Source organism: Psittacula echo (assembly GCF_963264785.1).
Source record: "Psittacula echo genome assembly, chromosome: 1".
Classification (NCBI taxonomy): domain Eukaryota; kingdom Metazoa; phylum Chordata; class Aves; order Psittaciformes; family Psittacidae; genus Psittacula; species Psittacula echo.
In genome coordinates, this window is record NC_137735.1 from 123,028,081 (window position 1) to 123,051,295 (window position 23,215).

Genomic DNA, 23,215 nt, shown 5'->3' on the forward strand with positions numbered 1-23,215 from the left:
ACTGCAAATGCTGCCACTAGGAAACAATTGCATGCAGAATAGTCTCAATGTAGCAGTGGCTTTCAAATCAATAAGCACTGAAGAAAAATATCTGAAAAGACAGTCTTTGAAATCACAGAAAAAGGCAAGACGAAATCTACCATTTTTGAAAGCCTGAGAAGGCTGCATGGCTCAGCACCTGATGAGTTTTTTACAACTTGTAACCTATATCAAATATTCAGGGTTTTGTTACTTGTATTAAGGAAAGATTTAATCCAGCAACTGTCCCTTTAATTACAGAAACTACGGTTTGAATCCAAAGCAGCTTATTAGCTAAATTAGACAACGAGGAGCTCAGAATCAGATTTCTTCTTCTCCCAAAAGAGAACTGAAGCATGCTGTGCACTCTATTATGAGTGGGCAGATATTATCTAGCAATCAAAAGGAAAAATAATGTAAAACTGAGTACGAAATGCTCTTACAACAAGCAAAAAGGTGATGTGCCAGTACGAACAACTTCACAGGATGCAATGTAAATGTAGCACCATACCTACTAAATAATGAACTCACAGGACATTGGCACAGAGAGGAAAATAGAAAAGATTAATATTTGAGTGAGATGCCATTCCAAGGTCTTTATCAAATGCATAATTCTAATCAATGGATATTATTGCATAGCAGCTCAATAGAACTGTAAGGTATTTCAGTGAATACCTACCATTAACTTCATGCACAATAAGATGCCTTGAGATATAAACATCAAGAACAATTAGGGCCACAAAGAAACCTAAATACACAAAGCTCTTTCTTACAATTCAAATGTAAATTCTATGTATCCAAACTGCATCAATTCAAGAAAAAGTCAAATTCATGAAAACTTTCTTAATATGTTGCATTAAGTATCAGAAAGATCGAAAATAGGATTAGCAAAGGAGAATGTACCATTCAGTGAGTATTGGAAAAGATGTTTATCAAAAATTTATCAGGTGAAGCAAGTCTGAGAAATGCTGATAACAGATGGGAGCTGTCTCGGCAGAAAAAAGTGTTGCTAGTTTGACTGTTTCTCTGACTGAGGATAAAAGTATTCTGGGGGAAAAGAAAAAAAGGTTGATTTTTCTTACCTCTTCCTTCTCTGCACTTTGCAAGTCCCTCCATTCCTCAGTGACATGACCGAAGTCCACTGTGTTCATCGCAACCTTATACTCCCCAATGATATCATGTTTGGAGAAACGATCAAAGTCATAAACTGCCATCACTAAAGTTTTTCCACCCAGCTCAGAGTATGGCACCTGCAAAGACAAGAAAATGACAAACTCTCTATCCGAGACAATAAAGATCAGTCCAGTACAATGCAAATCTATTTCTTTGGTTTATCAGCTGTCATCTCAGGTAAATTGAGCTGCAGAGAAAATTATGAGGTGTATTTGTTTCAGAGTCACCAGATGCAGTATTTTTTGAGGCCAGGCTCTGGCACTTGATAGAACAATGTGGCAGCTCACTTATCACTCCCCGAGTTTTTCTCATTCTACTTCAAATCGTTTTGTGGGTGATGAAACTCAAACAGAAAGCCCAATTATTTGCAGTGAAGACACATGAACTTTTCACACAATGGTGTCTTTTCCTCAATAGATCAACTGTCATCACTCAGAAATGGATAGCTCCCAGACTGATGAAAAAACCAGAACTGGCTTACTGTATCTGACACAGAGTAATTAGACACTAAATAGTTCTCTTAGAGTACCACTGCCTATTACTGACCAGGGCATATTTTTCATTATTATATCTTTCACACTGTAAACACTAAAGTGCTTTTCAAGTCACGGCGTACAGCTAGAAATTGTGGTGGCAGAAGGCCAAGTTCTGACTAACTCTCCAGCTGTTTTGATGTTTTGGACAGATGCTGTGAGTTAGGATGCTTATGAGTCACAACTTTAATATTCGGATGAAGATGTGCAGCTCAGGTAAGCTACACGTCAGTGGCTGTCTGGAGAGGTCTGACTTAGGGATTGTTTGGACTTACATTGAACACTTGGTCAATTTGCATATATTCTGCAAGTATAAATGGTTTCCATGGGCTTCAATAAACATTTTGTTCTTAATTGTCTACATAAAAACAGAAGCGAAAGTGTGGCATTATCGTTGGCCTTGTTAATTTCTGTATGTTCCGGTCTGTTTAAAACTGAGGACTGTTGTCTTCTGCTCCTGTCTGCCTTCAACTCACTTTTTAAAATACTTACTAATAACACAAGGCCTTTTCTTTCTTTCCTAACAGGTTATATAATGTTTAAAAGAATCTTTTCAAGTTGAGAGCCAGCTCCAGCTTCCATTACTGAGTAAATTAGTTTCAGTGGGCACAGGGTTATGTATTGTAATAAATACCATAGCAAAATCTATTTAGATTCTGCAAATCCTGTGTAACTTCTAAAAAGCTACAGAAGGCAAATATATGTGGAAAGTGAAATACTAAATAATTTCACTTTTATTTTTATGCAGACTCAGAAAAAGGAGAAAAAAAATGTTCTAAAGTTTCCTTCTCCATCAGCTTATAATGCCACTTAGTGGATCCTGGTCATTTGAAATGCATGGAAAGACTGCATCTATCATTATTTAGTTGTGTTTTGCTGTTTTTGTTTTTTTTTTTTTTTTTTTTTTTTATAACTTCACCTCACTAAAGCTTATTTTAGCTATCTTCCTTTTTAAATGCTTCCTCCCTTCATTACCTCTAAAGTAGCCTCAGCCTCCAGGTTTGTTCAGGACTACTAAGGATGTCCCCATGTCTTGTGAAGGATTGCTCCCTCTCCCTGCTTTCTGCTCTGCTCAGAGATACCCAGCCTCTTGACATAATTCAGGTAAGACCCTGGTAGATGAGTGTTTTTCTGGCATGGACATGTCATAGAATCATAGCATGGTTTGGGTTGGAAGAAACCTTAAAGATCCTTCAGCTCCAACCTCCCTGCCACAGGCAGGGACACCTTCCACTAGACCAGGGTGCTCCAAGCCCCATCCAACCTGGCCTTGAACACTTCCAGGGATGAGGCAGCCACAGCTTCTCTGGGCAACCTCTTCCAGTGTCTCACCACCCTCACAGAGGAAAACTTCTTCCTAATGTCTAATCTAAATCTATCCTCTTTCAGTTTACAGCCATTCCCCCTTGGCCTGTCACTACACGGCCCTTGTAAAAAGCCCCTCTTCAGATTTCTTGTAGGCCCCCTTTAGACATGAACCCTATTTCTGCTTTGGGGCTGAGAAGGAAAACCTCCCTCTGCCAGACTGGTGTTGGCCATCTAGGATTCCTCAGTTCCCTTCTGGCAGTGTGGTGCAGGTATACAATTCAGACAGCTGGAGCCTGCACCCTGGAACAGCGCCACGGATGTCTGGGAAACAAAAATGAAAAGGGGGCTAACACAGGGAACCACCCAAAGAAGGAATGAGGTCCAGGGCTGTGTTATGTTTCTGCAACATATCAAAAGTATAACGCACTCACTCCCATCAGCCTTTCTTTAGGAGGAAGACTGGCAGCTCACAGCTGTGCCCTGGGAGAAGGTATCAAAACATGCCTGGGCTGCCTGGTGGGCAGCTCTGCCAAAGCAAGAGGTGGTAAGGATGCCAACAGAAGTTGTGCACTACCTGAAGTGGGACACAGAAGTAAGGCTCTGCCAAACTACATTGTCAACAGTTCCCACCGAAATTATTTAGTACAGTTGCAGCACTAGTTAAATGGTCACTTTTCTTTTTCACTGCAGTCCCCAGAATAATGATGGTATTTAGCATGGCCCATGGGTTTTCTCTTGAATACAGACCACAGTATCCAGGGGGTGATCAGTCACATACTGGGATGCACCTAAACACTGTCAGGTATTGTGCTGAAAGCAAACTTTCTTTTGGAGTATAATATTTGAATATTAAAGATGTGACTTAAAACAGTGGACATTACAGCTCAGGAATGGAAGACTGGATTTGTAATTTGTACCTTTGGTTCTTTTTTTCTTTTGTGAGCTTCATGGGAATCTGTAATTTAGAACTCTGTTTTCTTTTAAATACTCTCTTAGGGAAGCTCAAGGAAAAAATAACTCCCCACAAAAGATTACTTTTATGAACATCTTCAAGGGAAAAAATAAGCTTATATATGCAGTAGTGGTTCTGGCCTCCAGGGATATCTTTCTCATTGAATGATTACATAGCCTGAGTCTTTCACTGTTCCTGTTTTCAATCTGTAGCTGTCATTATAAGATTGGGCACAGAGAGAAAGGCCTAAAGTAAAAGCAGAGGAATGTATATTGGGAGAAGCCCTATGAAACATACTTTATATTATTCCTTTATTGTATTTAACTGGTGTTTAGGTATGGCTACAGTTTTAGAAAAACACTGTTGATAGATATTATTGGAATGACTTCAATATCTCAACTTAAGGCTTAGCTACATTTATTTAACTCATATGTCATTAAACCTGAGACACGACTTCTTTTCATATGTAAAGTAGCACAGCAAATAATTGCTATGACAAAGTTCAGCAAGATTAATCTGCCATATTGTCCTTCATCTGTTTACCTTTTTGAGGGGAAAAGAAATGGTATACTGAAATTCATAAATCAGACTACAAAGATATTTAAAGAAAATGCTGGTCTAGTGAAATTTACCTGACATTTGTCAAGGTGTCACTGTTTTCTGACTTTCTTGTAACTTTTATCCAGCCATAAAATATGGCTTGGATTGTCATACATCAGCTAACCAAAGTGCCTAAAATCAAACTGTGCCTTTTACACTTACTGAGGTCTGACCCTGTGTTATACCATTCCACCATAAGAAGATTGAATATCAGAAGTTTCTACAACATGAAAAACCACTATGCTCAGCTACCAATGAACTAATTGTCTAACACAGTAGCCAAACATGAGATAGTCATTAAATAAAAAAGTTTCAATAATTATAAAAAAAAATACCTTGAATGTAAATTGCTCATTGAAAACAGGGTTAAGGGTCTTTCTGTGGACTTTTGTCTCATATTTTTTCTTCTTGTCAGGCAGCAGGAAAACTTTCACATAGGGATCAGATGTACCACCCATATCTAATGCAGGCAGCTCAGCTGCTTGAATAATTCCAACCAGAAGCTGAAAAGAGAGGAAAACAGCAGAATGAAATTTCAAATAGATATTTATAAAAAAACCCCAAACTGTAACAGAGAAATAAACATGGAGACCATATTTCTGGTCTATGAAAAACTATTCCCCCCCCTTCAAGGAAGGCAAATGAAGCAACACTATAAACTTTGGAAAACCAATTATGGCAGATGCAGACTTTATAAAGGCTGTTTTTAAGCAGAAAACAGGTTTTCAAAGGGCAGCTGATTACAGCTAAATACAGACTTCATCTTTTTAAAGACTGCAATCAAATAACTTTCAATTGCTCTTTCCTCTTGTGCACTATATTTCTATGCTGGGCACCATGAATAGAAATCACATTATTAAACAATCAAGAATGTCTAATTTTGACTACAAAATTTGTATTCTAAATCCCTAGCATGTAACCTTCTCCCTAACCAAACACAAAAAGGTGATATATCAAATGCAAATCCTCAAGCAGAGCTTTGCTGAAAACAAATGGATTTTGCAGTTTTCCTTGTATTTAACTCCTCTTGCTATGTATACAAATGGGTTTAGATAGTAAAGAAAGGACAACATTTTCGAAAAATACCACATAAAAACTAACCTTTGGTAACTAAACCCTAATAACAATTCATAATCTCATTGCAAACCAGAAAAATTAGTTTCTTAAATCTCTTCTGTACTTTTAAAAGTTAGACTGAAGCATATTCGAAACTTGCAAATACCCTGGCAATTTTTTAAGTATTATAAACAAAGGGTTATGTTATGTTATATAGACATACCAGCTTGTATTATGCCTCATCAGCACAAGGGAGTTGAGACAAAGAAATACTTTTAATGTAGCTTCACATCAGAACTAAGGTAAACATTCAAGTGACTCTTCAGGGTCAATGTGGAGGCAAGATATTAAGAACTGGGGATGAAATCTGAGAATATTTCTTAAAAATCAGTGCTTCAGTCACAGTATATTTGTTTCTCTCATAGATGAATTGTTCAAAATTGAAAACAGAAGCTCTAACAACTGGAATATAGAACAACATAGTCAATCTAGAAGAGAAGCTTCTGAGAGATTTCTCAAAGCTGGACTTACTTTTACCAGTTTTAAATTCACAGTATGGCTTGCATATTATCCAATAGAAAATTCCTGGGAAATTTTCCCTCCTAAGCTCCTAAGGACTCTTTCAATGAAAATTAAGCTATAATTTTATATATGATATATATAATTTTATATAATTTTATATATGCTATATATATATGCTATATAAAATTAGGACTCTTAAGATACATGAAACATTTTCCTTTAGCTGTAAGACACACTTCTATCTCATTCTTTTCCTAGATGCTTAACAGGTTCAGGATCTACATCCAGTCTTTCACATCTAAGAGCGAAAAATAAGTCTACGACTTCTACTTAAAGAATGGAAAAGCAATTGAATTGCTTTAAAAAATTTCTTTCTCTAAAACTGAAGCATCATACTGTGGAGAGTACACTGGTCATCTTGTCTCTGTTCTCAACCTTGTGCAATATATTAGCCAGATTTTTGGTCTGCAGTTTCATGCCACTGCGCTATACTAATCTAACTGAATCCCCTCTTCTACTCTTTTATATCATCTATCCTCTGACAAATTCGAAGCTGCAACATAGCTTTAAGCAGCAAAATAAAATAGGCATCCATGACTCAATTTATTACCTTAATTAAATACTATACACTTTTACAGATTTGTTGCTCTCACATCCTATTTTCCTTTGTAAAATATAATTCACGAATCAACATTTCCTTTAATAAAATTCACACAAAGTTTGTTTTCATATTCTAACAAAACTGAAATCCATCTGTCAGAACACATTTGCAGCTTTTCCTCTCTCCCTCTTTAGACCTTCTGCTTCTGAAGGGTCTAATGCTTCACACTGATTTCATACTGATTTCAAGGGGGATGAGTGTGACTCAGCACATGGCCAGTCTTCTGGCAGTTGAAGAAAAGTTCCTTTAGCCGCAGGTTCTTTAAAGGCTTCAGAATGATTTTTGGCTCTTGCATTGCAAATAAGCACGGGTAGTCAGAAGATAGTTGAAAAGACAGGAAAATACTATGTATTATGCCAGGTCATAGCTGTGTGAATACCCTGCTGCTGACACAGAAAATTTTCTTTATTTCTCTTATTTTCTTTGTCTTGCAACAAGTAAGTGTACTGCATTCTGTGAACAGCAAAAACAAAGAAATTTACTGTGGAAATAAACTACAAGTACATGTAAAAGTCAGTTCAGACGAAGAATAGGAATAAACAGGGATTTAAGTTCAGTAGCCATTTCTTTACATAAATAGAGAAGAATGATGTGGTTTTGACTTAAGCTGTCAAAAAATGAAATGAAGGGTATGTATTCTCAAGTTCACTGAAAGACATGCAGTAAAAGTGAAGAAGTCCAAAGTTAAGCCAGTTTTAATGTGAGGCTGTGATTGATATAATTGACAAAATGATTTTTTTGTCACCAGCAGCAGAAGGCCAGGGAGGGCAATTAAATACAAGCTAGTTTAGGATGTGGTCAGACCTGTTAACTAGGTTGATTCTAGGTCTACATCATATTATGGTGCCTATTCCTACTGAAAACTTGGCTCAGTATGTGAAAGTTTGGTCTTACCAGTTTCCGAGTAGGGTACTGAAGGAGTATCAGTTCATGACTGGAGAGATTCCTCTTGTCCAAATTTACCCTTTTTTTTTTTTTTTTTCCTTTTGTTCCACACTAAAGTTTTTCTGGCTAGTAGATATACTCTAATGGAGAGCAACACAACCTGATGCAGCTAATAAGGCAAAGTGCACACTTGAAGTGAGAGAAAGCTACTCCTGGCAATCTTTATCAATTTGCTAAAAGACCCATGATGAATTAACTTGCTTCTATGTCCCTCTCTTCTACCTCCCGTCTTTTGTTTGCTTACATTTTAAATACCTGATAGCTGAAGCTATCTTTTACTGTCGGCATGCAGACTCCATAATATAATGTGGTTTGACACTGACTGGTGATGTCTCAATATAAAAAGTTATTAATAACTATTAGATAAAACTGTCTTCAATTTTGATTAAAGATGCAATATAAACTCTGAGTACACTGAATTCCAATTTACTAGTACCTCTGTCATGAATCTTCAGTCATGCTTTCTCCTTTTACTCTGTACAAGCAGTAAGGATTTCAGAAATATCTACCATATTAAATGTATTACTTCATTCACCCTTTGCACACACAGAAATAAAATGTTACAGGTTGGTTGTTTCAAACCTGATTGTTCTGGAAGTCATAATCCAAAGAATATTGGATTTTCCCTAACTTCTCCACTTCTTTGGGTTCTTCTTTCTCTTCCCCATCAGTCAGCCCAGTCTCAGCATCATCATCCTTAAGAGCCTAGAAAGAAAGAATATATTGATAAGTAAGGTAAACTCTGCAGGATCAGTTTAGAATAGACACTGTCCTCAAATCTACGTAAAAGCCATTAAAAGCAAGCATGACAGCAGAAGTCCAGATATGCGATTTACATATGTTTGTATACTATTTAGGTTGCTCAGGAAGATATTGTAAATCAGCAAGCAAGCAATGGAAGTAGGACGAAAGCTTCTTCGACTATTACAAGCAACCATTGTTATAAAACCTGAAAGTAGAAACAAAATACCAGCTCAATATGAAAAAATTCTTCTGGGCTCACACTGGCTCTTAAAGAGGCACAAGGAGGCAAACATGCTATTAAATAAGCAAAGTCATACATTCATTCAGCTTAAGAATATCTTAACAATGTCAAACCTGTTTGTGCATGCTGTGAATTGTTTGCAATTGGCAACACATTTCTGTAGGATTACTATGATTAAGAGCATGTGCCGTGGATGAGTTCTTCCTACAATCATATGCCAAACATTTTTCATGTTTATTTAGAATGAATATGGAAGCAAAGTTTTCACCATGCCATTAGCAAATGCATGTTTCTCCATTTCTCTCCCTCCCGAGACCAATTTCCTTTTTATTCATTCTCACTATAAAGCTTGGCTGAACCAAATTGATTGCAAGTTGATTTTAGTTTGCTTAGGAGGAAACACAAAAATAAAGAAATACAGAACTGCTTGCAGCTTTTTCTATTGCATAAACCCTGCTATTTTTAAAGGACATAGCAGTCACCTTAGATTTTATACATAATTAAAATACTAAATGATGTAGTAATTTTTTACTGTACCAGAAAGCAGAAGTATCTGCACTGTGAAAAACGGAATTCATACAATTATTAAACTGTATGAACAAGAACTAACTATTTAGATTATATTCCAGTAGATTCTTACCTAAGAAAGAACTGAAAAATGGGCAAAAGTGATGAGACAAATAGTGAAAAATTGTAGAAAATATGAAAATAAAGTTGAGAGTGTGAAATCAAGGAAACAACACTGAGCATTCATCCAGAATTGTTATTTGCATGTTAGAGCAAACAGTATGCTTATTATCTATAATAGTCCTGTCTGGACGAAAGTTCCTTCTATATGGAACTTCTGCTTGCACAGAACTTTTAAGTGCAAGAGTAAGATTTGTTATGCTCTTTTTTCACAACATGAGGTGGTCTGAAGGAACCTACAGCATTTATAAATGGGTTGCAGCGGGAGCTCTTTATCTGAAGACAGAGCAAGGCTGGAAAGTCACTACATCCACAGTTGATGGTGGTTGCTGAAAGACTGAACATGAAAGCATTAACATTCTCACTCAGCCATGAACACAGTGGGGGTCACACAACAATTGTGGGGGTGTGGTAAGAAGAAAGATTGATCTCTAAAGCAGAAAATGTTATTTTTCAGAATCAGATCTAAACTCAGAAGGTCAGATGTAAAACTGTACAATATTAAGCAATTATTTCTCTACTTTAAAAATAAGCTAGAAAGTCAGCTGGCATAGCTCAACTAAAATCAATGCAACAACACTGATTTATGTAAGCAGACTAGCTGGGTTTGAGTTAAATATCTGAATGTTAGTGAATGATGGACTCTTTACTAGGGACATAAATTACAGCGTACCTACAGAATCATAGAACAGTTAGGGTTGGAAAGGACCTTAAGATCATCTAGTTCCAATCCGCCTGCCATGGGCAGGGACACCCCCCATTAAACCATGTCTGGATGAGATTGGTGGGAAAAGTCAGCAGTGAATAAGAATCACCTATGATATTGGAAGTCATACTTTCTGAACTAAACCATTTTTATTTCAAAGGGCTGAGCTGCCTGAAATGAAAATTATTTTAAGACATTTAAGTTGCTGAGTTGCAAGTGAGTCCTCTGGCTGTAGCACAACTTTTTTGTTAGTACAACAACAAAGGTGACACTTCAAAACTGACAGGCTCCATGGCAAGAAGCACAGCCCCTGCAGAATCACATACGGGCCTTTCAGTATATGGGGTGATGTGATTAGCCAAACACCTTGCTTTCATTGGCAATAAAAATAAGCTTGAGGTTTTGTGATCATGAAAAAAAAAAAAAAGTAATCCAACCGAAGCAACCACATTTATCAGAGCCTGGAGAAAACAGGAAGCAGTAACTCAGAGTGGGATGTTAACTCCAAGATCCACTGCTCTGATTCATCCCAGTATTGCCTTAATAGAGGACTCCATGACAGAACAGTGATAAACAGCTCCAGTATATCACTGTTTCTGTGATAGTTACTGGATTTCTGCTGTTTCATCTGCTTTTGACCTGTATTTTTTTTGAGAGGAAATATCCGACAGCCATTCCTCAGGGATAAAAGGCAGAATACAAGAAGAATCTTATATGCTAATTCCTTGGTATAGTGAATTTGTGACTATTGCACTAAGGCAATCGTGACATAACCATTGCTAGGAAAATGATATACTCTTCTGCATAGCTGATCAATCTGGGAGATGCCAGAGCTGTAACTAACTCAATGTGAAAAGATTCTTACTTATATTGAAAATACAATGGGAAGCTAACATCCCTCTTGCAAGGGAATTTTGAAAAGCAGGCAGAAAACATTGCCTGCACTTGGCTAACTCTTCACAGGTTATGAAAGGGCTGTTGGAAGGTGAAAGTTATCTCCTGGGGAGATGTAAAACGTAGCATGTTACTCACATCAGCTGAGGAGCTATGATTCTTCTTGGCCATGACTCAGAAACACTGAAGCACTAAGAAACATTAAGAATGATGGTGTTTAGATTTGGCCAAGGTCATGGCATGGGGGGAGGGAAGAAATGACAAATTATTATGTCTACAGCAGTCTGTACATAACAGTTTATACTGCCAAGAAAAGAATTTGCTTTCAAACTAGAGGCCAAAGGTACAAAGAAGCTGAGTCAAAGGAAGCAAAGAAGTTTCATGTTTGATGCAGCTGCTGAATTCCGAAGAGGAAAAAGAATTGGACTGCTTCAAAGTACTTGAAACACCCTGCAGGGATTTTCATTTTGTATTGAGATTCTCTGAAAGATCAATATTTAATGGAATAGTATTGCAACCCTCAATTTATAGCACACTGTATCACACTATATTGGATCCTACTGTTGTATTGTTACAATCAATTAAAATAAGCAGCTATATTTTACTGGTTTTAGAAACAATAAAATATTTTTAATTATAAGCTAGCTTTTTCCTCAAGCCTCTTCAACTGACACAACTGTAATGAGAAAGCCTGGTTTTAAATGCAGAGGAATATAAGCCTTGCCTTTCCTAATATTTCTTTTAATTCCATGACATTTTAAATGCTTTTTCTGTGAAATACGCAACACAGAAATGCCTTATTACATTGTGCTGGAGACCAGATTTATTTTTTTCTAATTTGGGATGACTCTGAATTTCACTCAAGTGCTTTCTTCATTTCTGCACAACAGACGCAGAAATACACAACAATGAAACCCCTATATCCTCCTGCATACGTAAAGTATCTGAAAAATGAAGGCTTATATGTAAGCAGGTGTAGGAATGTACAAAAAAAAAGTGCTTATCCAATGCACGCATTACAAGGCGATACATCCAAATCTAATGAAATCAGCAAGTGGGAAAAGTTACTTTGTGCCAGGGACCTTAACAGGGCCACACAAGATATATGTTTTCTTAGACCTGGAAGACAAAATGAACTTTTGAACAATCTCTCATTTAATCCATATTTGAATGAGTTCTGTAATTAGTTCTAGAACCAAGGGACATAAATCTACTTATAGCATTAGGATTTTCTTTTCTGTGCCATGTTTAGTTAAACCATTTTTTACTCTCATCTACATCTCATCTGCTTTGTAGTTGTTCCTGCAACAAACAGTGCTAAATTACAGTGATCTGGGATCCACAGCTGAATCTGCTGGTTGTTTCTTTACTTCCATAACATAATTGAATGGTTTCACAGTCTCATATTACTATTTTTTTTTTTTTTGATGTTTCATCTTTTGCATTACAGAAGGAAAGAAAATCCAAAACTGCTTGTAATTGCAGCTCTGCAAATTCTACACCTTGCAGTGGGTTTTTACATTTCCTGGGCTTCCTCCCCTTCTTATTCCCCTAGCTGCCAAAGCCTCCCTCCAGTGGTGCTGCCTCCAGGTACTAAGAACATCCCTTGCTTCCAGCTGTTTCTCCAAAAGCCCTGCACCTCGTCACTGAATTTACCCTGTTACTTTACACCACAAACCACAAAAGAGGTTCTTGGGATTAAATCAGCTTCATGTACACTTTCATTTAATCCCTTCCAAAACTATGTGTAGAAATCGAGAGGGTTTCCAAGGTATTTAGCACAGCTGGTCTGCTGGTTGCACATGTGCAGAAGCTCCAGAAAAGTGAACCGAGACAAGACTCAGATAACAAAGCTGCTGGCAAAACAATTGTACTTCCTTGTCTCCTGTACAGAGACGCAGAGGCTGCAATCATGTCTGAGTCACCAGGAGGATGCAAAGACCCATGAAGGTGTATTCTGCACTTTGATTCTGGTCTCAGTCACCCTTATGTCTCAACATTAATGCCTAGTTCATATCACAAGCTATTTAAGACTGCAAGTGCCTTTCACTGTCACATACAAAGAAATGCTTTCACTAACAGTGTTTTTAGGGCTCCTTCCACTCATGGGGTGGCCTATGTCCTCACTTTTAAGGAAACAAGTTACCATTTATCATGGAGAGACGCTAGGAAGGAAAACATTGATTGCAGCCTGTACATTTATTTGCTTCACGGTGCATGCTGCCATCCCGAGTTCCATCTCTGCTTGCCCCATCAATCATTTCCTTTGTTCACATTGTGAAGGGGATATTTTTTTAACATGTGAATGATGCCCAGTCCTCAGGCTTGTGCAATGCCTGCTGAGCTGAATGGAAGAAAACAATATGATTTTGCAGTGAGAATGTTCTGTGCCATGTCCAACAATGAATTTATCAGAAAGGCAATTTTTCCTCCACACCTAGGAATGGATGCATTTCCACTAACGGTTGTGCACCTCTTATCAATTTCTTTCATATTCAGGAACACCGTAATCTTGATCTGGCCAATTTTCATCCAGGAGAAAACAAAAGTCTTTAAAAATTCCTGGCTGATTCTGTATCACGAAGCAGAAAAGCCTGATTGTAACACATTCTCTATCAGAGTCCCTCAGAAGGAAAGGCAACACTTAATTCATTCAGCATCTGCTTTCTCTCCATGAATTAATTTAAAGTGCATGTTGCACATGGGTTTCCAGTGGCTGAGCCAGGCTTTGGTCATTGTGAAATCTACTTTGCCATTACTGCTGTAGGAGTGTTGGCCTCACACACACTAGCACTGGGCCACACTGATGCACAGGATGAGCATGACCCTGCTGTGTTCAGCATGTGAGGCATTGACATTACTTCACTGCTTGTTATCCAGGTTTTAAACGGTCTGTTCTGTTATTCAAATGGCTTTCTTTCTTTAGTGGCTCTATGACAACAGGTCATCACGTTCAGCTTAAGAGCTCGCTGAATTGTTTGAATACTAAAATACCAACTTATTCTGGCGCAACAGAAGATATACAGCAAATGCTGGAGGTATTCAGTGTAAAATAGGAATACATACATTCAAGTTGGAGCTGTTAAGCCCCCAAATCAATTTGTTTTTCCTGTAGCCAGCGTTTATTTCCTGGGGAAAGCTGTAACCAATCTCAGCCGGGGGCCTATTTTGGAAGTTCAGCATGTGGGTCAGGGCTCTGCTTTGATTGCAGGGCCCATGCACATGAACTAAAAGAAGTAAGCACTCTTGCAAGTTCGCTAGTGTGTTCTGCCCCCACTTCCCATATGGCAGTGCTTGGTTGTGCTAAGCAGCAGGCTGTGAGTAGGATGCGGTTTTATGCTGCTTGGCCAGTGCATGCTGCTCAATCAATTGTTCTTCAGCCTCCACAAGTGAATGGCAGCAGGCCAGATGGAAGCATACTTGGGGACAGAGCTGGCTCCTCAACATGGGAGGACCACTCCAAGTGCTACATTTATTTCTGTTTGAAAAATTTTTCATGCTATATAATTGCTACATAGACTACATCTACTTAACAGTGAAAAATTAATCTAAATATAGCCAGACATGATTTACTGGGTGCCACATTAATCCATAGAGAAAAAGTTGGCAAAGACCTGTTTCTTTTGGCTCAGTTGCTTAAAAAGAGATAAGATCATCCTCTGACCATCCTCTAAATAGAAATTTATCAACTATCTGATATTCTCATGCTTGAAGGTTATTTTGCTATTCATATTTATTGCTCATCATTTTGTAAAGAATATATGCCTCTGCTTAAAAAGTGAACAATAAAGTATTTCCAGTGGGGCTTGAAGTTTATACCTCATTGATATGAACTGCTGTTCCTGGTGTATGTTATTCATACCCACTAACTTCAAGTACTTAGTATAAGAGTTTAGCTCTCTATATAATCAGTGGTTACAGGTAAATGTCTCTAGAGCGTGATTTAAATCACTTATTTAAGGAATAATTGCACACTTCCTAGACACCACTCATTAGGAACCTGTAGACTCTGGTCTTGAATAAAGAATTCAGGATTTGTTTTGTTAATCAAAATAACGTAAGAAAGAACATAAGGACATGGATCTGTTGGAGTAGGTCCTCATCACAAAGATGATCAGAGCACTGGAGTACCTCTCCTATGGAGACAGTCTGAGAGAGCTGGGGTTGTGCAGCCTGGAGAAGAGAAGGCTCCAGGGAGACATAGTAGCAGCCTTTCAGTACCTAAAGGGGACTACAGGAAATCTGGAGAGGGGCTTTTTACAAGGGCATGAAGTGACAGGACAAGGCAGAATGGCTGTAAAGCGTGAAAACTGAAAGACGGTAGATATAGATTAAGATATTAGGAAGAAGGCTTCCCCTGTGAGGGTGGTGAGGCCCTGGCACAGGCTGCCCAGAGAAGCTGTGGCTGCCCAATCCCTGGCAGTGTTCAAGGCCAGGTTGGACAGGGCTTGGAGCAACCTGGTCTAGTGGAAGGTGTCCCTGCCCACGGCGGAGGGGTTGGAACTGGATGAGCTTTAAGGTTCCTTCCAATCCAAACCATTCTATTATTCTATGACAAACATCCTTGACAGTGGAAGCTTCCAGTGCAAGACTTTTAGTATAATAAACAAGACATGTAAGAAAATGAGCAGGATCTGTATCTTCATATCATCTTAATGGTACAATAGGTTACAATAAGAGTAATAAATGCATTTGACAGGAAAAGTGATTTTAAAAGGAGGAGAAAAACTCAGGAAGCATGTGATGCAAGCTCCTATGTTTTCTTGGGTGTGACTGAGAGGAAGAGACAGAAATGCAAATAAGCCCCGCCTTATGGCTCACAGCTGTTGCTTCCATATTTCCAGGGTTCTGAAGTCTAACATAAATCTAAGCAACAAAAGAGTTTTGTGGAAAACCCTGCAAAACGGAAATACTCATCTGTAACACTGTATCCTCATAAACATCTTATTTTCGTGTTTTTCAGGAAGTTTTATGCACCCTGCACAGTTGTCTTCTGAGACAGATGAAAAAGCAGGATGACTGGTCAAACCTGAGGTTGAATTAATGTACCAATGGGACTCCAATTCATTGGACCGTCATATGGACAGTCAATCCGTTTTAACTGTCATAGTATAAGAAAGACATGCCCCCATTTTTTTCTGACTGATTTTCTACACTGCAATGGCTCTGGGGCACATGGTGTCTTTCTGAGTGTGAATTAGGATCTCACCGCATTTTGGATAACCCATGGTGAGCATTAATGCCACCACAGGCTGAAGATGTGAACAAATAGGAGTTGGCATGCTAAGACCAAGACAGGTGGCACTGTGGAATAAATACACTCACTATTCTCTACGCATTCAACTGGGAAAACAAGCAAGCACATGAGCAAACATTGCATAAAAAAGACCACTGCCAGTAACAGAGCTCCTGTCCCTCAAAAAGATCCTCTTGGATTATTTCTGGCTTGGGTTCTACAAGTGAAATCCAGGCTCTCTGAATGTCAGTGTGGATTTTACTGACTTCATTTTGGCTATTGTCTCCATTCTGCCAGGTCAACACATACTACTTTGAAACATTTCAGGGAGCTTGACACTAAAAAATTTGTTCCTTCACTATTTTATCTCTATGAGGGCAAGAGTGTTCACTGTTCAACAGCTAAGATCATAACATGAAATAGTCTAAGAAAACCCTTATATGCTGAAGTTTGGCTGGGTGCAATTGCAGCTGTCAATACCAAGTTACTTTATAGTTCAGCTATTAACAGATGAGCATTAATCAGAATATTCTGATGAAGTTAGCACATAACCCTGATGTAAAAGGAAAGCCTATATAAAAGAAAACCAAACATTCAGAGAAGTCAGGTGGCTGACTGAAGTTAGTGGCAGAACCAGGAATATACTCCTCATTCCAGGGTGTAGTACCTGATCTCAGATTTCCTATTTCATCTAATAGACACATTCACTGTAAGCCAAAAATCTTTCACTAGTATGTTAGCATGATGCAATGAGAAAGGACTGCACTGAAAATTCTCCTCCACAGATGCTTTGTTACCTAATAAAATGTTCAGATCACCACAACAATTATTTTCCAAAGCAACACGGCTAAATTTTAGTAAGTTTCCAATGCCATTGTTCATGACTGAAATAGTCATGTCTATTCTTTTCCTTTCCTCAGCCCACAGGCTGACCTTAAGCAAGAATTTTGCTCTACCAATGCCTGAAATTCAGACCCAATAAATCAGCAGTTATTATAGCGTCTCTGGAGCTGGCTGTTTGGGGACTTTTTTGTTTCCAAAGAAAAACGCAGTGGGAGCCCAACAGAGGCATTAGCAGAGACTGGCAAGCTATAAAGATGAAAACTGTGATGGGAAGATCTCATAAAAACACTGGTGCTAGTTGTCATTCAGTTGCACCAACAGAAATCTGGAGTAAGACCACTTAAAAGAGTTTGGTGTGGAGCACTAAGAACTTAAAGCATGGGCACTGTACTGATGCAAGAGCCCACAGCAAGTTTCATGAGGTATCAATCATTTTAGCAACACTCAGAAACGAAGACATTAAAAATACCAACTGCTTTCCTCTACTTTTGATAGGGTGACATTTATACAAAAGTGAAATAAAATGAGCAAGTTATTTTTATGTGCCTATCAATTTTAAACTTAAGCTTTCTAGTACAGTTTGATACTTTAACTACAGAAAGAATGACAACTTGTTTTCTTCTGCCTTCCTCTAGCCTCCCCACAAATACATACCCAACCAAAAAAAACCCAAATCAATTTAGTTCAGCCTCCTGATGTGTGTATCAAAGCTACTACATATAAATCTCAACTAAGGAGCCAGAGCTGTCAGAAGACTATATGTATCAGAGCTTTAGACTAGTTGTGTCCAAATAGCAAAATAAACCTACCGCAAGTGACAATCCAGAACAGTCATGAGACACAACATAGACAAGGAGGACATAGAAGGAAGAAATAAAAATTAAAACATCCACACACAAACATTAGTAAAAACCATGGAGAAATGACCTTTTTACAATAATGCATTAATTAACAATTTGCCTCGCCTAGAAGGAATCTAATCCTCCCAGTGGCCCTTGGAGTTGTATACTCTACCTGAAAAAGTAAGCATTGCCTGCAATAGAAATGGGTTTCAAGACTGAAAACCTAATCTTATTTTCAACTCATCTCCCACTTTGCCTCAACTGCATTTGCTCATCATCTGTATTATTTCATAAACAGTTTCTCATTTGAAGTTGTATTCAGGAAAGTGGACATGTTGAAACACAAATATTCTAATGGAGAACAAAATTTTATTCCATTTTCTGTAATATCCAGTTATCACGTATGACTGTTGAACTGAATCTCTATGTCAAAAGGATCTTTAACTGTGTCAAGTTATATGGATCTATAATGATCTGGCATGGATGTCTATGTCAGCATTAATACATGTAGGTCATAAGTTCTCTTTAACAAACAAAACCAGACTAAGATGGAAATTACATTTCCAGAAGCTGATCCTATCAATTTACCAAATGCTATTCCTTTTTAAGTTTTGTGTGCCTTGTAAGATGCCTAGTGCCTATCACCTATTATACACTCTCAGACGAAGGCAGAAGATAATTAGCACTTGCAGGTTCAGGCCTAACAATGACTGAACTAACCTTTTGGGAGTTTTGATAATATTTTAGATCTTTGTTACATTATGTTGCCCTTTACAATGGCATTAGATAGACATCTTGGTCTTCCATTACATTTTTTTTTATAACTTTAAAATTTACCTCTTTAAAGAGCAAAAAGGCATTCTTGTTATTCCCCTTTCTATTTTATGCCAGAACTTCTAAAGTGGTTCAATTCACTTAACTGAAATATTCTACATTTAGCATTACATTGAGTTCAGTGAGGTATATTAAAATTTGCACTGATAATTCCAGATTTAACTGTTAGAATAAGCAGTCATACAGGAAAAAAAAAAAAAAAAAAAAGACAGGTAGAATTTCACAAATTAGTAATGGAGTTGGTAAAAGTTACTGAATGCCAAGGACTTTAAATCTGTACGCTATCAGACTCCTGTGTATGAATTTAAGGAGCCAGTTTAAGTAGCCTGGTTTTGAAATCCCAGACAGTGAAGAGGAAGCTTGGCGGTAGAGTTGGTGATTCACTTATCAAAGGTCTGACATTAACATCAACTGAGAATCTACCCTCCTTAGGTTTAACTGTGTAAAACAAAACATAATAGTTAAATCCAAACTATCTGGGCAAAAGTATGTTTAAAAATCTATACAGAATATTTTGAATGGAATTATATTAAAATATCTATATGTGCAGTATTTCAAAGATGGAGCTTCTTGCAGGCAAGAGACACATGATTCCTGTTTTTATCAAATTTTCCCATGAAAAAGGTAGAAATTAAACTCAATACTAATTACATAATGTAATTCTGCATTTTAAATACTTAATTTCCAAGAATATTTCCCATGGTCATTTATCCATGCCCTAATGAATATAATTAAAAACAATAATATATTGTAAATACAACAACAGCCTTCATGATATGGAACAAATTCCACATAAATATCGATCACCAAATTGCACATTATTTGCTCTATAACAAAGTATTAGGTTTGTTATCATTGGTAGAATGTAAAAAAACATCTCTCCATAATCTTTCCATGAACATAAACAGTTCTTCCAAATTATTCTTGGTTCAGTGGGAGGAGTTGGCTAAGAGTAGCCCAGGGCAACCCAACAAATGATGATCTGATTTTCCATGCATTGCTGAGGGGGAAATAGCTGTAAGCATGCCATGTGTACTTATGGTCTGAGAACCAAAACCGACTGTGTCAGATCAATCCTCACTCTTTCCTTCATCACTCACATGACAGTATGTACAGCGGTCTCTATAAAATGTTGATATATACCTTGAAAGTAATGAATTTTGCCAAGGTTTACTTTATCAGTGTAGTGTATAGACTAGAAAAGTTAACAATTGTCTAATGAATTGACATTTTAGTAGTGGCTACTGCAATTCAGTAGCATGAACAGGAACAAAACAACTGCATCTTCAGTTATTTTCTTTTCACACTCTCTACTGAGCAAGAACAACAAAACTTTGCCTCTTATCTGATAATGGAAATTGGAAATAGCTCTAATGGCTCTGTACCTTTGAAGCTTACCCATTAATTTCCACCTCTTATCTGAGCTCCTTTCAGACTCCATTCATAAGGCCCAGCTGCAGCTAGTCATCAGACTTTTAAGGCTTCCTCATTCATGCTCCTGATTTTGCTCTTCCCCTATCACATCTTATGTGCCTGGAGAAGCATGCTAACCTGTTTCAGGGCTGATGAACCAGACTGGTGGCTGCTCCATCACTGTACAGTGGCATCTCACCACTTGTTCTGGACTACTCCATGGGCCTCTTAACTCTTGTGCTCTAGGTTTCTCTTCTTGAATCTCGATCAGCTGGCCTTACTCCTTGGGTTCCCAGCTTTGGTTTGTACTTCTAATCAACCTGCCTTCAGCCCAGCCTTCTTCTGCACTAGATCTCAACTTGTGGAAGGAACTGCTTATTCCTGATCATGCCTTTATCCTTTCTCTGTGGCTGGACAAGCACTCCTGGACTGCTCAGGCGCAACCTCATCAGGGGTCTTGGGAGCACAGACCTGACCATGCAATATCTTGACAGTTACTGGCTCCTACTGAAGAGGTTTTGCAAAGCAATCCCCTAAATTTCTTCAGCACTTTTGGTTTGAAAAACATAGCCCTTTCTCTTCTTATCTTAAGAAATCTGGAAATGCAGTGAGGATACATAGATACTTCACATTTATCTCGCTATACTCCTGCTTATTCCCACCAGCTTGCTCCAGGAAGAACAATACTAAAATCCGGCTAAAAAAGCTTTATTTTCTTTCAGGAACATACTAGTCAAGTCTATGGCCCTGAAAATCAGGTCCTGCAACCTTCATTCTCTTGAATGAAGCAGATCTGAAGGACAAGGTTTTCTGCCTTTATGAAAATGATGCTGCTCAAAGGGCATTATGCTAATCTTTTCCTCCAAGTTACTCAGTTGACCTACAGCTACTAGTATCTTTAATCTCCTCCTCTCTAGTACAAAATGAATTCTCCCAACATCATTGTGTTGAATACCCCTGTGCTCTTCCTTTTTGGTTGTTTTCCTTTGTTTCTACACTTCTTATTTTTTCTTCTATACTGTTGTTTCTTTCTCTGAAGAACTTCTGCTTTTGTGTAAAGAGAGATTTAGAGTTCACAACTATTTTTGTTTATCATGTAAGCTCAGAAATACTGCTAGAAAGATATACAAACATTGCACTAGGCCCTGGTCAAGTTCTTGAAAAAGGACAGTGAAAACTGTCACTTTTGGGACAACTAAGATACTCTCAATAAATTTGCCCCTTCCAGATGAGTCATTATATGCCTGCTCATTTTTTTTTTTGCCGAGCAGGGAAACTGGCTGATTGTTTTATCAGTGATACCACATCCAGATTCATCTTTTGTGATACCACAAGATTGAGAAGATGCTGCCAATCAGCCCTCTCTTCACAGAGCCACTACTGAGGCATCATGAAGAACTTTCTACACACAGCAAACAGAAACCTTTAAATGTAACTCAAAGAGTTCAAGAAAAGCAGAGGTACTTTACCTGGTCTTTCATGGTTTTCCCTAAATCTTTAACATCTTTCATGTTAATAGCATTCTTTCCTCCCTTCTCCTTTCCCTTCTTCTTGTTCTTCTTTTTGAACAAGCATTTCTTACAGAGACAAAAGCAGCAGGTAAGGATTAATAGGACTGCAACTATGGCTATGGCTATTAAGGCCCAAGGCGGCACTAGAAGAGAAAGAGAAACACACACAAAAAGAAGGTAGTAAACTGTTAGTAGGGTTAGATTTAGAAACAAGCACATTTCTCTCACAGGCCTTTTTCAATGAGAGTGCCTTGCAGAAATTCCTTTCTAAAATATCCTCTCACCATTCTCCCAGCTGAGCATTTGCACACACAATGCCCATTTAACACATCTATCTATTTACATGCCTAGTGACACGTATCAAATTCACTTGCAGCTATTTTGATTAATCAACCATCTGAAAACAATTTTGGACACTGCAAATCTGTAAAATGCTCAGCACATTTAGCCAATTACTTGCTTCTTTCTTTAACCATCTCGCCAACCTACCTGCCACTGTGGCTGAATTGGGTGGAACTGACTTAAATTTCCCTTTTTCTAGAACAGCATCTGATCCAAGCAGTCAGTTTTAATGACCAGCCCTTCTCCTCTGCCCACTGCTGTACCTGAGAGACTTGCAGACTCCTCACAACAGATGCAGGTCAAAGTCACCAGTAAAGACTGACCAAGGACAAAGGACTGTCCAATCCAAGGGCATCTGTCCTATTCATCATCGTGCCCTAACACTAGCAAAGTTACAGTACAATAGCTATAGTCTCAGCTATACTTTCCTATAAAGAAAAGCATATGTTCCGTATATTTATTCAATCCAGGATGCTGGGCATGGCTGAAGCATGAATAAGTAACAGAGAACACTTGCTATGACAAAATGGTCTTGTTAAAGATCAGAATTTTTGGAAGCAAAAGGGATTACAACAGTTATACACAAGTACTCCATAAGGGAATTATCTTTATACAAACTGGCTTTAATGACCACTGATCCCCACATTTAACCAGAACACCTGACAAACCTTCAGACCTTGTAAACATTTTCTAAAAATCTCCAGATGCACTCGTCTATCAGGTCTGCAAGATGCTCTCACTGCATTACCTGAAGGTCTCTAATATGATACAGAGAGAAACCAAAGAGTGAATCAAATTTGACATGTTGACATCAGTGAATCACAGAAGGGAATAAACAGAGAAAATTAATTGCAAAAAGGAGATAAACTGAGTGTGAACCATGGTCACAGGAACTTACACTACAAAATACCAGTTCAGGAAAAGCACCTACTCTAGAATTCCTTACTCTAGAATTAATGACCATTTTTTCTATCTTTTATTCAAATGTCCTTGGTGACAGATACAAAAATTATGCAGGAGAATATTTAAACAATAATTTTTGTAATACTTTTGTTCTTCCAAATGTTCATTAAGTGCAGCTGCTGTAAAAGGGAAGCTGTACCATATGTAGAACAAATGAGAACTGATTACTAAACAAATGAATTTTAAAAGAT

At 38.0% G+C, this 23,215-nt stretch overlaps 1 protein-coding gene across 2 annotated transcripts in view; it reads right to left on the reverse strand.

The window, feature by feature from the left end:
- SYT1 (synaptotagmin 1) overlaps positions 1-23,215 on the reverse strand; it is a gene marked incomplete at both ends in the record, with an annotated part of 131,240 nt that overhangs the window by 74,772 nt on the left and 33,253 nt on the right. The window contains 4 exons of one of the 2 annotated variants that reach the window (XM_080638924.1): positions 1,101-1,268; positions 4,920-5,087; positions 8,351-8,464; positions 21,678-21,862. In XM_080638924.1, the coding sequence (XP_080495050.1) occupies positions 1,101-1,268; positions 4,920-5,087; positions 8,351-8,464; positions 21,678-21,862 (635 nt within the window). Of the gene's footprint in view, positions 1-1,100; positions 1,269-4,919; positions 5,088-8,350; positions 8,474-21,677; positions 21,863-23,215 lie in introns of both variants that reach the window. The other variant, XM_080638923.1, reaches the window with a different exon arrangement.